This window comes from Falco rusticolus, chromosome 4 (assembly GCF_015220075.1).
Source record: "Falco rusticolus isolate bFalRus1 chromosome 4, bFalRus1.pri, whole genome shotgun sequence".
NCBI classification, from domain to species: Eukaryota; Metazoa; Chordata; class Aves; order Falconiformes; family Falconidae; genus Falco; species Falco rusticolus.
The window spans coordinates 98245875-98259201 of record NC_051190.1 but is presented as its reverse complement, the minus strand read 5'-3'; the positions used below and the strand labels follow the sequence as shown (position 1 = coordinate 98259201).

At 40.3% G+C, this 13327-nt stretch overlaps 1 protein-coding gene across 5 annotated transcripts in view; it reads left to right on the top strand.

The window, feature by feature from the left end:
- Window positions 1–13327, top strand: part of LOC119147047 (myosin VIIA and Rab interacting protein) — a 237156-nt gene that overhangs the window by 110411 nt on the left and 113418 nt on the right. For all 5 annotated transcript variants that reach the window (XM_037385507.1, XM_037385505.1, XM_037385504.1 and 2 more), the window contains exon 3: window positions 2401–2622. In XM_037385507.1, coding sequence (XP_037241404.1) covers window positions 2401–2622 — 222 coding nt within the window. The remainder of the gene's footprint in view (window positions 1–2400; window positions 2623–13327) is intronic.

Sequence of the window (13327 nt, the reverse complement as noted above, 5' to 3'; positions counted from 1 at the left end):
ACTGATGAAAAGGCTTCAGTGTGTGCTCAGCTTTTCCTAGGTATCAGGCTTTATTAGCTCTGTTGTGAATGAAACTGCCTGTTTTCGTATTGTGTGAGCATTATTGTAGGGCTTGAATAGGTGGCTTTGCGTCTGTGGTTTATCTTGCTATCATGCATAAGAGCCCTAATGAGGGTTCAAAATGCCATTGAGCATGCCAATGTTGAGTGTGCAGGCTGATACTACCAAATATTGGTGTTACTAATTCTGGGGGATAATACAGCTGCACGAGGACAAAAACCTCTTCTTTCACTGCTCCTCCTGACCTTGGCTCCTTAGCAGTTCTCATCTTACAGGGAGGCCAGCATCTGCTGCTTGGGGTCTCCAGCCTGAAGCAAAGATTGCCACATCTTGGGCTGCTGACACTTCTCTGTGCCAGAAACCCTCCTTGGATCACATAGCTCTTACCTTCAGCAGCCTCTCTTCTGGGACCTGGGGTTCCTGCCTGACCTCCTGTGCAGCAGCATTGCTCTGTTTCGCTCCGTTGCTGCACAGGCTATGTGCTGTGGATGGGGGAGTGACATGGGGAACAGCTTGTTTCCTTTCCCATTCCGCTAGAAAGGTTGTTCATGTGGTACTGTAGTAGGCGGGAGTAGTGAAGATAAGACAAGCTGGTCTAACCATGCTGTTTAATCTGTGGGATAGTTCTGTTGGTTTACATGAAGAAGGCAGTTTGACTTGCGTAATTCAGACATTTCCTCTCTTACATTATAATCTCTTACCTTTTTCACCATCAACATTCTGTAAAAATGTGGAAAACCTAGTAAATTTTACCATCTGAACAAAAATCATAAAGATTATTTACATGAAACTCCAAAAAGTGTTTACTTGGGTTTAAGCAGCTGGTCTAAGACAGCCAAACCTTTGTACAGGGGAAAACAGCAGAAACATAACATTGTTTTGAAGTCTTACCTTTATAAAAGGTATATATCGGAATATGGCTAAATATGATGTATGTGCAAGTTCAGAAATTATGTGCTTTAGATCACTGCCTTAATTGCCTTTTTGACTTGAGGTTTAGAATTGACCTGTCAGACTTCCATGAAATAGACTGGTTTTATTTTGACTTATAAATCTGAGGCAGAAATGGCAAAGGAGTTCTATAGGCTGGTAATATGAGTCTTTATAACATTCCAGGCTTGGCTCATAATGATGCTTATAGATGATCTTATCTGAATTCCTGAACATGCAATAAATGTATTCTTTTTTTCAGGGAGCAAGATACTAATGCATGAATTTAGGTGTGTCATGACTCTGTCTTCCTGCAGCTTAGTCTATCTCTTCTGGTACCTTTAAATTTTGTTTAGACTTTTGTGTTACTCTAGTGTTACAAGTGGTTCTTATCAGCAATTGGAAATAGTAAGGTGGCCACCACTAATTATGAGAAATAGAAAGAATTAATATCTGTACATGCACACTGTTCTGTAAGCTTTCATTTAACATGTTTTTCATGAATCCTAATTTTTTTTTCTCTTAACATAGATGCTAGTTGTACATGCCAGAAACTGTGTGATGAGTTTGCAGGCTCGTCTACTTACACAAGTGTTCCTTCTGGATGTTTTTTATTACACCTATCATGGAATATATTACTTAATCTTTAAAATATCAAAAGCACTGTAAAATAGGAGATAGCACATTACTGAATACTGCACACATGATTTATTTTATTTTATGTTTTGTTTTATTTTATTTTAACTTATTTTTAATACGTGAGCTCTTCTGCTGGAACACAGAAAACCGTAGGGGGGTTGCAAACACTTTCATGAACAGCTGACAGGTGGCTTGGTATTGGCCCTAACTGGTAAAACACCCAGATCTCTCTGAAATGAAGTATGTGATTAACCTTACTTGACAAATCGGAGCTATTATGCATACTATGATCCCAATGGCCAGAACAAAGCAAACTTAACACTTTTGTTTTCAAAACTGTTGATCAGTAGAATTTTTATTACTGTGCACCAAACCTTTTGACTTTCATAGACTTGACTTTTTTATTCATAAAGTGTTCTGAAAGTAGCCCAGAATTCTCAAATGATGCTATGGCTTTGCACAGCTGGAGTACCTGGAGCAGCAGCCTGGCTCTCCTGAGGGTTGTCTCAGTGGAGCTGAGTGAAGGAGAGACTGTTTGCCCTGGCTTGTGACTTAAAGAGTTTAAGTGGATCAGCCATGGGTGACTCCAGGAATACAGGAATTTTTCCTTCCCAGTTCTAGATTTGGAATATGCACTTCTGACATCCACTTCACACCTGCAAAAGTTGTGTAAAGAGTATAACATGAAGATGCGGAAAGAGGAGGAAGGCAAAGAGGGTATTTCCCATTGAAATTGTGGTTACATTTTTGCTCTTTTGCTTTTTGTTCCAGTGAAATGAAGCAGAGGTTGGATGAAGAGGGTAACAAGTGCAGCATCCTTTCCAAGCAGCAGAAGTTCAACGAGCACTGCTGTATTCGCTGCTGTTCCCCTTTCACATTTCTTATCAACAGCAAGCGACAGTGCCAAGACTGCAAGTACAACATCTGCAAGAGCTGCAGTTCTTACCAGAAAAAGGAGAAGGCTTGGATCTGCAGTGTCTGCCAGCAAACAAGGTAAAGGCCTATTGTTCAGCAACCTGTGTAAAGCAGCTGTGGCCTGACTTGACCTTTTCCTTGTGTTTGTCAGTAGGTAACACTGGTGGGATAGGACCTGTTTATGTAAGGGTTGATTTGTTCCTGAGGTGTGACGTGCCTGGGTTTTGTAGAGGTTAATTTGTTCCGAGAGTGTTTGATTATCTGTTCCATTTTCCAGGCTTGCTTAGCTGGACTGATGAACCAGCAAGCATTAATTGGACTTAGCCTGAGCAGGGCTGGGATCTCCTGAAATGCCTGGGTTGCTAATGGAACCTGAGTGCAGATGGTGGTAAGGCAGTTAATCATTTTGCAGCAAATCCCACTGATGGGTGGGGAGTGGAAGAAAGAATATTGGTGAATAGATCATCCAGCTGTGACTGTGTTTTGGAGTGCTTTTCTAATTGCCAGCTTATTGGTGGCGATGCTTTGTGCTTACTTTGGCAAATAACCAGAGAAGATAGCAGTGCAACCTGTTATAATTCTTAACATCTGTTAAGAATATGCTGCCAGGCTTCTGTTTTCAGAGAGTATCAGGGATTTACTGTCTCACCCTTTTGAGGCTAACAGAGCCATAACATTTAAAGACAGCACCAGAGAAAAAAAAGCAAATTCGAGCAAACATGTAACAGCAGCAAAAGGGCCATTTCTTGGATGGTGGCTGTGGTAGTCCTTCTTTTGTCTGCAATGCAGGCCAGGTTCCAAAAGTAGCCTTAGCTGTGGTGGCATAGCACTGACCAAGGCCCTTTTACTCAGACAAGAAGGGTGAATGAAATAATTTGATTCCTCATAGTTTAGTTTTGAACATTGGTGACTGAAGTAGTAGCTGAGCAAATGTGACAAGGATGGCAGTTTATTCTTCATCTTTCCCGTTAGTGGAGAACACAGGATGAAGGTGAGCTGAGGCCCTTTCCAGTGCTGCATGATACTCCTGTGCTCACCAAAGACACTATCGCTCCCACTTGTTTCCCATCAACACCCACTTGAAGTTTAAGCTTTCACGTAGTATCTGTGAATGAAGTGTGCACCCTTTGACACAGGGCTTTAAAGCCATAGGGATCCCAGACAGATGACACTGTGTTTCCACATGCCAGCCTTGGAACCCGAAGGAGGTTGTATTCTCCATGGTTCCTGCTCTGCCTTTTATCTTGGAAAAGCTATGCACATCCCCTTTCCCCTAGTGAGGAGGCAGAGGAACGACAGGAGTTACCTTCTCCAGCAACAGAGCACTGTGGAGCCAGTGCTTGTTTCTGCTTTAGTCATTCAACCGTTTCATATTACACCTCTTTCTTCCACTTCTCCTGAGCTCACCCGTACGGGTAGCAGAACAGGCATCCACAGGTAGGTTTGTGGATGCTGATGAACTGCACTTAAAATAGTTTTTGCTGACTCAACAAAAAATGTCTCGGAAGAGTTTAATTTCAGAAGAAAAATCTGCAGCTCTATTATAAAAATGCTATTTTTGACCTTTGAAGTCAGTGGTTTTCCCATAATCCTGCACAGCCCCCACAGTCACCCACCTGTAACGCAGTTATAAACATTTTCTTTATTTATGAGACCTGACAGACAGCTTGAGTTATTTTTCAGTGAATAAATGAATTATCACTGCTGCTAATCTTTTTATGATCTGGTTTATTGATTGGACTGTGCAACTTACAGATACCTGTAGGGGAAGCAGGGGCTGGCGTTCCCCAGGGACTGCTGAGGTGTTCTGGTTTGGTGGGAGCTTTTTTGCATTTTGTGGGGTGCTGTGTTTTTGTTTTTTTTTTTAACTACCCATCAGTATTTCTTCCAGGGGGAAATACTACAGTGTGTTATGAGTTCCTGTCGCTTTGTCAGTGGTTTATCCCTCAGATGGAGCATGGACTGTGCTCTCCTGTCCCTCCCCAGCTCCTCTTCTTATTCTTTTTTTTTTTCCCTTTAATAAAATAGCACAAGTAGTGGAGGTGGTTCTCAGTTTAACTGCTGCTTGTCTGCACATCTTACTGCACAATAGAGAGTGAGCTAGAAATATCTGAGGACTGCATTTTCAGGTTGTCCTGGGTTTTTTCTCCCTCTCTCTCTGTTTTTGCTTAATTCTACAAGAGTTAATGTTGTAGTTCTCTGCTGCGCTGAAAGAGCTTGGACAAACTGGAAAAGTACAAGTATATATAGTTCAGGCTTCCTATAATGATTTGTTTGTGCTGTTCAGCTCTGCTCTAGAGCAGTGCTTGAATAAACCCGAGTTTTATTTCTAGTATGTGTTTAGAATATGTCAACCAGTCCTCTGATGTGAGAAGTAGTTTCTTTCTGTACAAAAGGCTATAAAGCATTCTGAGCATAAATTGTTTTTGTAAAGATGGCTCACCTTAGATATTGGTGCTTGAGACTCTAGTTAGGTGAATTACTTGGAAGATACATTTTATTTATCTGCACATGTGAAAATTCTGAAAAGTTTATGTATGTTGTGGGAATCAGAACCAATGACTTGGGGATAGTTAAATATTTAATTTTTTTTTAAAGCAATACATTGTATAAAACATCCTTTGGGTTTGGATGTAAAATCCTTCTGGGAGCTGTACCCTTTTCATTAGACTATACTATTTCCAATTATCTTCCTCCAAAAGAGTGATGCCAGCTTTGGCAGGTTGTAAATTGTCTCCTGGTAGATTCCTGCACAGAGGTGCTCTCAACACTGAAGAAAATTAGACTGTTTAAGTCTATCAAGGCCATGACCCAAGTGGAGATACCTGTTCTGTGGAAGTTGGTTTTCATCTTCCAAGGCAGAGACCTACATTAACGTTTAGCAGGGAGCAAATATGCAGGTCAGCATTTGAAATATAGAACATTTATAGAAAATTGGGCCAAAAAGTTAGTCTTTGCTTCTTCCAAAAGCAGAAAACTCATCAATAAGCTAGTGAACACTTTGGTGTTTGAACTCCTTTAAAGCACATCTCCTGTTACAATGCATCTTTTAAAAGTTAGAAGAGTCATCTCAGTACTGAGAAATGTATTTACAGTAATGTCTGTATAGATCTTGTGAGGAACTGGAGAACCTTCCTTCCATTTCCCAATTTTCCAGATTTAGCACACATTCTCCTAATGCATTTTAGTTTAGATTTCTCTCTGGATGCTGTGATTAATGTTCTAGGGGGGTTTTCCTCTCATATAGGAATCTTCTTAATTTTTAAGTGTGTTATGATAAAACTGTATATTATTAATTCCAAGTTTTTAATTTCTGTATAGTGCATTGGCTCTTCCAAAGCTTTGTGCAGTGTCTCCTTGTTAGACATCCATCAGACAATGTGTTTAGGCAGCTTGCTGAGGTCTGTAACTCTGAAGTCCTCTTGACTAAGTAGATTCCAGGCACAGTTCTTTGCCCTCTGGATTAACGCTTTTGGTGCCAGATGGGGGTGGGTGTGAGATTGGGGTAGTTTTGCTCATTTATTAGAAATAGGACATGCTTTCCATTTGGCTGAGACCACTTTCTTTTTCCAGTCCCAAAGAAGCCATATCCCAGGACACCAGGCTAGTGATACGCTGCTTTCCAGTTCAACACTTGTACTAAAAAATCCACCTAGTGTCAGCCATTAAAAATGTGTATTTTTGCAGGTTTTCAAAACCAATCACATTGTACTACTATTTAGGAGGAGTATGTAGAGTCCCATCCAAGATAAGACACACAAGTATCTGTTTGTCCACCTCAGCTTTTCATGACTGTGGGTTGTGAATACCCCTGCATGCCTGGTTCTCTTCTTGGGAATGGTCTCGCTGTCTGCATATCAAAAGATTTCTGTCTCTGAGTGGGAGCATGGAGACCTAATCCTTTCTTGCCTTCACATCCATCTGCTGTGTGATTCTCTCAATGTTCTCAAAACCCTTGCTCAGATGACGACGGCTCATCACCAGTGGCCTCTTGCAGAGCTCCCCTTGAGCCAGGCTGTGAGTATGAGGGCACTGCCTGGTCTGCAGGAAGACCTTGTTCTGTTTGGTAAGAGCTGCTTTGTTGTTGATAGTTCTTTGCTAATGATAGTTATTAAGAGACAGACACCCAGGCACTTCTCCTTTTCTCCTTAACAATGTTAACTAATAAAAAACACAGCCAGGCTGCATACACTGTGACTTCATGTGGTCAGAGTAGTGTTCTGAGTCACTCGAAATGGCTCCCAAAAATTCTCCCACTGGTTGTTTGCAGCACAGATTTATTTGAATGTTTGAGAGCTGCTCTTTTTGTTTGTTTGTTTCCATACTCCTAGTTTGACTGCTGCTTTAAAAAACAGAAAGAAAGAGCATATAATTTATCTTTATAGACTCTAATCCAGAGTTATTTGTGAATGTTTTTACATTTTCTTTTGAGTTTATTGTGGTGCCCAGTTGAAAGGTGGGCTTCTAATTAGACTAACAATTTGCATCAGTAGCAAATGTAATTGTCTTACTGGAACTTGAAAATTAATTAGAATTAGATTAATTAGATATGCATTAGGGTTTTTTTTAAATGTACATTACAGTGAGACTTGGAGAAGGTTTATTAAGATCTACTCTACCTGCAGAGCCAAATACATTTGGCTCTGGCTAACATGTATTTGGGTTAGTGCTAACGTAAAAATGGAGCAGTGCTCTGATAACATGAAAATTGCAACAGAAAATAAAAATCTAGGCTCAGTGGGCAGGCAGAACACCCTTCAGACTGGAGCTTTGCAAGCCCCAGGAACAGCCCTAAATAAAATCTTTATATTTCAGATGGTTTTGTTTGGAGGGCCCATTCGTTGTAATGTGCTTTAAGATTAGCAGAACAAAGCATATTTTTGTGGAAACATGGTGAAGTTGATGATAGGTGTGATTTTAGCCTGCCCAAGGTTACATCACTTCTGCTTAGCTGATGCAAGTTTTAGTGTAAAACTCTTTACAATCTTCATGGGGGAAAAAAAACCCAACACCAAAATCTAGCAAAACCTTGGGATGGTACTTGTGAAAAAGAAGTACTGCTAGTTAATTGAACCTTGTATTTGTTGATGCATTCAGCCATAGCAAAAGAGTTGGTTTAAGGACTTGGTTGTGGAAAGCTAATGAAGACACAGTGCTGCTTAGCAATCTTGTTTTGCTTTCAAGCAGGTAAAGCGTCTGGTAAAACGAAGCTGAAATGTCTTTTAGGAAGTCTGTCTCAGCCATAGCTTGGACTTTTGTGAATACTTTCATGAGAGTTGTGTATTTCTGCTGCCAGAGGTCCTTGTCTGACATTTGAGAGAACTACAGAGCTTGGAAGCTGTGATTTTGTCATGGAAATGCCAGGAAATGTGTTTTTTCCTTCTGAGACAGAATTGTATAGGAATGTTCACTTGCTGTGTGGCGTAGCAGAAAGGATGATGTTTTAGCTCTGCCCATGTGCATGTTGTTGTTACTAGACCCACATGGGTCTTGTTCTGCTTTAAAAAAAAAAACCTGGACGATCTCATTCGTACTGCACTTAAGGGATTTATTAATTTTAAGTAAATAACAGTGAAAAATGTCTTCTCGGCTGTATGTACTTTTAGAAATTGATGCAATTCCTTCCAAAAATGGCTACTGCTCTATTCCAGTCCTTCCCCCTCCTCCTACCACTGTCTCCGTTTTGTATCCTGTTTCTTGATCTGCCTCTCCTTACCGTGCTTTAGAATCACAGTGGATCACAGACACCATATCCTTTTGCTTACAGTACCCATGAACAGCAAGGGCAATGGCTTGAATTTTGTACAAGAGCCAGGAACAGTCTTTGGTTTATTCAGTTGTTCCCTGGCTGGAGAAGGAGAGAGAGAAATATGCAAACTGGTTGCTTTGGCAGGTTGATCTCTGTTGGGTTTTTTGCTATCCTGATCTGTCTTAATTATTTCTGAAGTATGCACTGTGAAGAATTTCAATTCTGCTAGGCAGAATAAAGCTGTACTTGCATAACATAGAGCAGACTGCAGTGCTGCACTCAACTTTAAGTATCTAAAAATGGAGTTGAACAGGAGAGTAGGAAAGAGGTCTATTAAAACAGCTAAATACAAATGCTAATTAGGTGATCTTTTCTAGATCTAGTAGCCTCGGAAGTGAGTGTATGGGTGAGTACCTGAAGGACTAATCTGTGTTGTAGGAGCTCTGGATTCCAGTTTTAGCTGTTCACCCAATTGTCAAGTGACCTTGGGGAAGTTTCCAAGTCTCAGGTTTCCCCATGTGCAGAATGGATTTAATGATGCTGAGCTCTTGGAGGTCAGTGGTTGAAAAGTTAAATGCTATGGCTGTAAAGTGCTAAGTAGTATTAATGTACTGTTATTATAGAAATCTTGCTGCAGTCAGCATGGTTAAAACCTTTGCTTTGTGTGTTGCAGTAGCACAGAAAAGTGCTTGGATTCTTGTAGGGAATGAATGAGGACAGAATATCACAGCTTTATTTTCAATGTTAATATGTAAATGCTTGCCTGTGCTTGGCCCCACCTACCTTCGGCAAGTCATGGTAAGAGAAGTTATCAAATGTTGTCCCCTAGTAGGAATAAATATTATGTAAATAGTGTGCAAAAATACTGGGACTCCTGAACTGGAAGGAGGGGGATATGAAAGGATGTAACATTTTTTCCACATAATAAGCAGCATACAAATTGTAGATTGTACTTACTTAGCCTTTCAGTTTTGTAAAAGCCAAGGAACTTTCAGTGAATGTGACGAATTGAAAGCTAATAAAAAATATACAAGATTATTCAAGTGTGGGCACTTAAGTGGCAAGTGAGAGCATCATCCGTTGTAGCTGAGATAGGAAATCTTAGGTACTGAGCAGAGTTTAGGGAAGAATTTCCCTTGCATCAAATCTGTAACTGGAACTTCACGTGCTCTGCACCCTGTTACTGACTACTGTTGCAGGAGCAGACTTGGAGGGCTGTGGGCCATCACAGCCCCTGCGTTGGGTTGGTGGCAGTCAGCAAAGATGTAGGGTTTGTGGTGGTCAAACAAGGGAGAGCAAGATGGCAATATGTAATTAGAGGGCTCAAATTTATGAATATGTGAGGTAGTAAAGGATTGCAAGCCAAGATTTGCCTCCATGACTGAGGAAGGAAAAGGTCACATCATGTCAAAAACCAGCCTGTCATTATGACTCCTGGATGGTTGACTCAATAATGCATGTACTACTCTTCATTTTTCAGTATAATTTCAAATTTATGCAACCCTTTTATTAATATAGCGATTCTGCCTAAAGCAAGTCCACTCCAACTAATTCTTGGTCTCAGTAGTATACTATTTTTATTTTTAAAATGTATCAGATGTTTAATCTGCTGTCTTTCTTTCCTGGAGAAGAAAGTGATTTTTTCCTTTCATACTGCCTTGCCAACGTTTTGACATTTTCACATACTTGCAAATTGAGAAAGTTGTTCCTGGACCTGTATAGTCTAAGTAGGGTGATCATTCCTGTGTGTTGTGATAGAGTTTTCTTGGTTGACAGATGGAATGAGGTTTGCCTTTCCCGCAACACTTCTACAGCAGGCTTAGGAGTAAACTGAGGCAACCATTAGGAATGATGATTATAATAAACCCAATGTGTCTGGGCAGTTCTGGAATCTAATAAGCCCCTCTGATTATCCCATGCTTGGGCCTCTTTTTTTTCTTTCCAGCTGGTGCTGCTGCTTGCTTTTGGGTGACCCTTAGAGTGTTTCTCTGATCCCCTGCAGAAGATCACAAACTAGCCCTTTTTGGTTTTCTGAGAAGGGAGAGGATTCTGGCTTTGTTCTATGTTAGCATTAGCTGAAATGCAAAACACTGTGCTTCAGAGCAGGAGCTTTCCGATCAGGCTGAACTGTAACATTCAGGAGGTGTCTGCTGCTCAGGCATTTCAGCCCCTGCCATCTCCCTCCCAAGCTCATGTCACAGCATTGAACTATCTACTGACCTTGGAACGTGCTGGGACATCCCTTAGCTCCTCCAAGCATCAGCCTTTCCTTCTCCATCCTCTTCAGGACCACTGTATGTTTACTTACACAGCAGAGACTGATTTCTGATTAATTTTTTCCCCCTCTGGGTTGGGTTTATAAAATCCTTTTAGCATAATGTTGTTTGGGAAATGTTTTTGAAAACATGTTCATCTGAAAAGGTTGTTAAACTTCAGTATAAACAACATTGAATTAGTACCTGTGAAAGTCCCTTTGGAAAAAAGTGAAATTTTAAAACTAATTGTACTGATTTTTATTTTTAATGGAAAAAACTTGTGTAAGCAAAAGTTTTTTCACAACTTCTCATCTTGGTTAAGTGTTAAATTTTTGGATTAAGTCAGACTATCTTTGTTCAGCATTACATTAGAATTTCTTTTTCTGGTCTCTATTAAATGGTAACAATACTGAATTACAGGGGAAATCACATTTCACTTGGTAAGTCTTATTGTGCCCTATTACTTTTTTCCCCCATCATAAAATGCACATAAGTCTTTACCACAGTGTGACTTCTTGCTTTAAGATAGCCTTTAAACAGAGCACGGTGCACTTTCACAAAGGCGGACCTTTGAACTTTTTTTAATTATCAATAATGAAAGATTGCTGCTTGGCTTGATACATATTTGTTTCTGCATTTGCTGAGCCTTCAGGTTTTCTCCTGCTGTATTTGTGCAACCATCAAGCTTTGACAAAGTACAGAAATCAGTCACTTGCTCCAGCCAATGCTGACATTGCGACCTCCAAGAGTGAAGTCACCTTCTGTCCTGTACTCTGCCGGTCTCACACACACCATGTGCATGCTCTTTGCTTTTTCTAGTTGGGAAGTCTGACCTGGAAGGTGCTGGGTTCATAATGTTTGGTGGGGCCCACTGTGAATTTGAGGAACTGGGCATCAAGAGGGGAGGTCTGTGCAGTGGAGGAAGAGTCTTCTGCCACCTCAGAACCGCATGGGTTTAGCTCCCATACACTCCTCACAAGGAGGGAAAACTATTTATACCTGTATTGTATGTCCCTCTGTCTCAGTCATTCTAAGCTGTATATGAAGACTATTCCCAGAGTTCACAAATAATTGAGATTTTTTTGCCAAGTTGTATTATTTTTATCCCACTCCCTATGGGTCAAAAACCATCTGTGCATACTCAGTGCATTTTTTCTCCAAAAGATTTATGCTGCTAACTGTGAACAGCTGCCCAATTATGTGTGGGTACCCTTAGAAGCATTATAAATGCTGTGGTTAGCACAGGGTTTTTTTCTTGGTGATAAAATTGGAAATCCTCCAGACTTGTAGCCACTAGCTGTGAATGGCAATAACAAATGTGTCTTTCCTTTAGGTAATGCACTTTGCAATCAGGAATAGTACTCTCTTAAAAGGTGCTTGTGTTACCAAAGAAGTTAAATTGAGAATTTAATTTGTCATTTTTAAAAAGCTTAACCACATCAATAAGACTCTATACTCTTATTCTTGAGACCCACCTCTCACATGAAATAGCTAGTAAAGCTCTTACTGCTTAGTATCTTCAATAAGAATCTATGAGATCATACATTTACATATTCCATCAGGCAGTAACTCATCCTGCTTCTGTGACCTTGGGGAAAAGGAAGGAGGAAAAAGCAATTGTCCTGTCCTTCTGCTAAAGACAAAGTTTTCTAAATTTTTGTGCAGAATTAAGTGTATGTTTTCTTTGTACTTTTTTGTAGTAGCATGTCTTTTCTGCACCTAGATTTTTGTGGTCTTACTCCAGATAAGCACTGCTGGCTAGAGAGTTAGCTACTCTTCATATGTCTTCCAGCCCCTCAGCTTTCAAAATAAGACTCTTATCTACACTTGTGCATCATGAAATAAGTGGTAATCCCTGACAGAGTTACCTGTACTGGAAGTACTTTTCATGTACTTTCCTGTCCTACATCACACCTGCATACATAGCTGTAGCTATGCAGGCAAACATATTGTTCATTTTAGCTTAGGAGTTAATAGGCAATTCTTGTATTTATTTTGTATCCACAAATAAAATCATGTTAACATAGGGGGGGAAACCATCTGTGACCTGAAGTTGTCGTTCAGTTTGCATCTCCATTCATTTCAGGTGGTTGTATCTTTTTTTTTGCAGAAACAGCTTCAGAAATGAAGATCAAATTTTGACATAGTGCCTAAATAAAAGCTGCCTAAAACCAGAACACTTCTGGTTGCAGAGGTTGTGAACTTCTCGAAAATGCTGTATGATCATAGAAAAAGAAAGTTTCCTGTTCATTTTCAGATCAGTATTGGATTTATAGTGTGCTTGGGAGTTATTTTGATAAAATGTTTTAATCAGAAAGCTGCTGTAGTCAAAATGGAAATTCTTTACAAACACATACTTGCTTTGACTGGAAAATGATGAGGCCCAACATGGAAATTCTGAAAAGGAGCCTGTGAGAGATCACAGTTCAGTTGCCTGAAACATGGGAGCTGAAGGTGAAATCTTTCCTCAGAATCATACCAAATATGTCTTTTGCTCTTCCCATAGCCGCTCTCCCTCCCCCCCGCCCCCCCCAAACCCCCCCCCCAAAAACAACAACAACAACAAAAAAACCCAAACCAACAACAAAACCCCAAAACAAACTAACAAACAAACCCACAAAACCCCAGAAACCTAAAACTCCTCTATGTTTCTGGGATCAAGCACGGTATGGTCTTACAATACGGCTTTTGTCTCTCGATTGTTGGATGCCAGCAGGGAGTTGCTAATGCTTTTCTGAAGTGGTTTTGTTAGTCCTGTTGTTCAGGGGCTGTTCTGTGA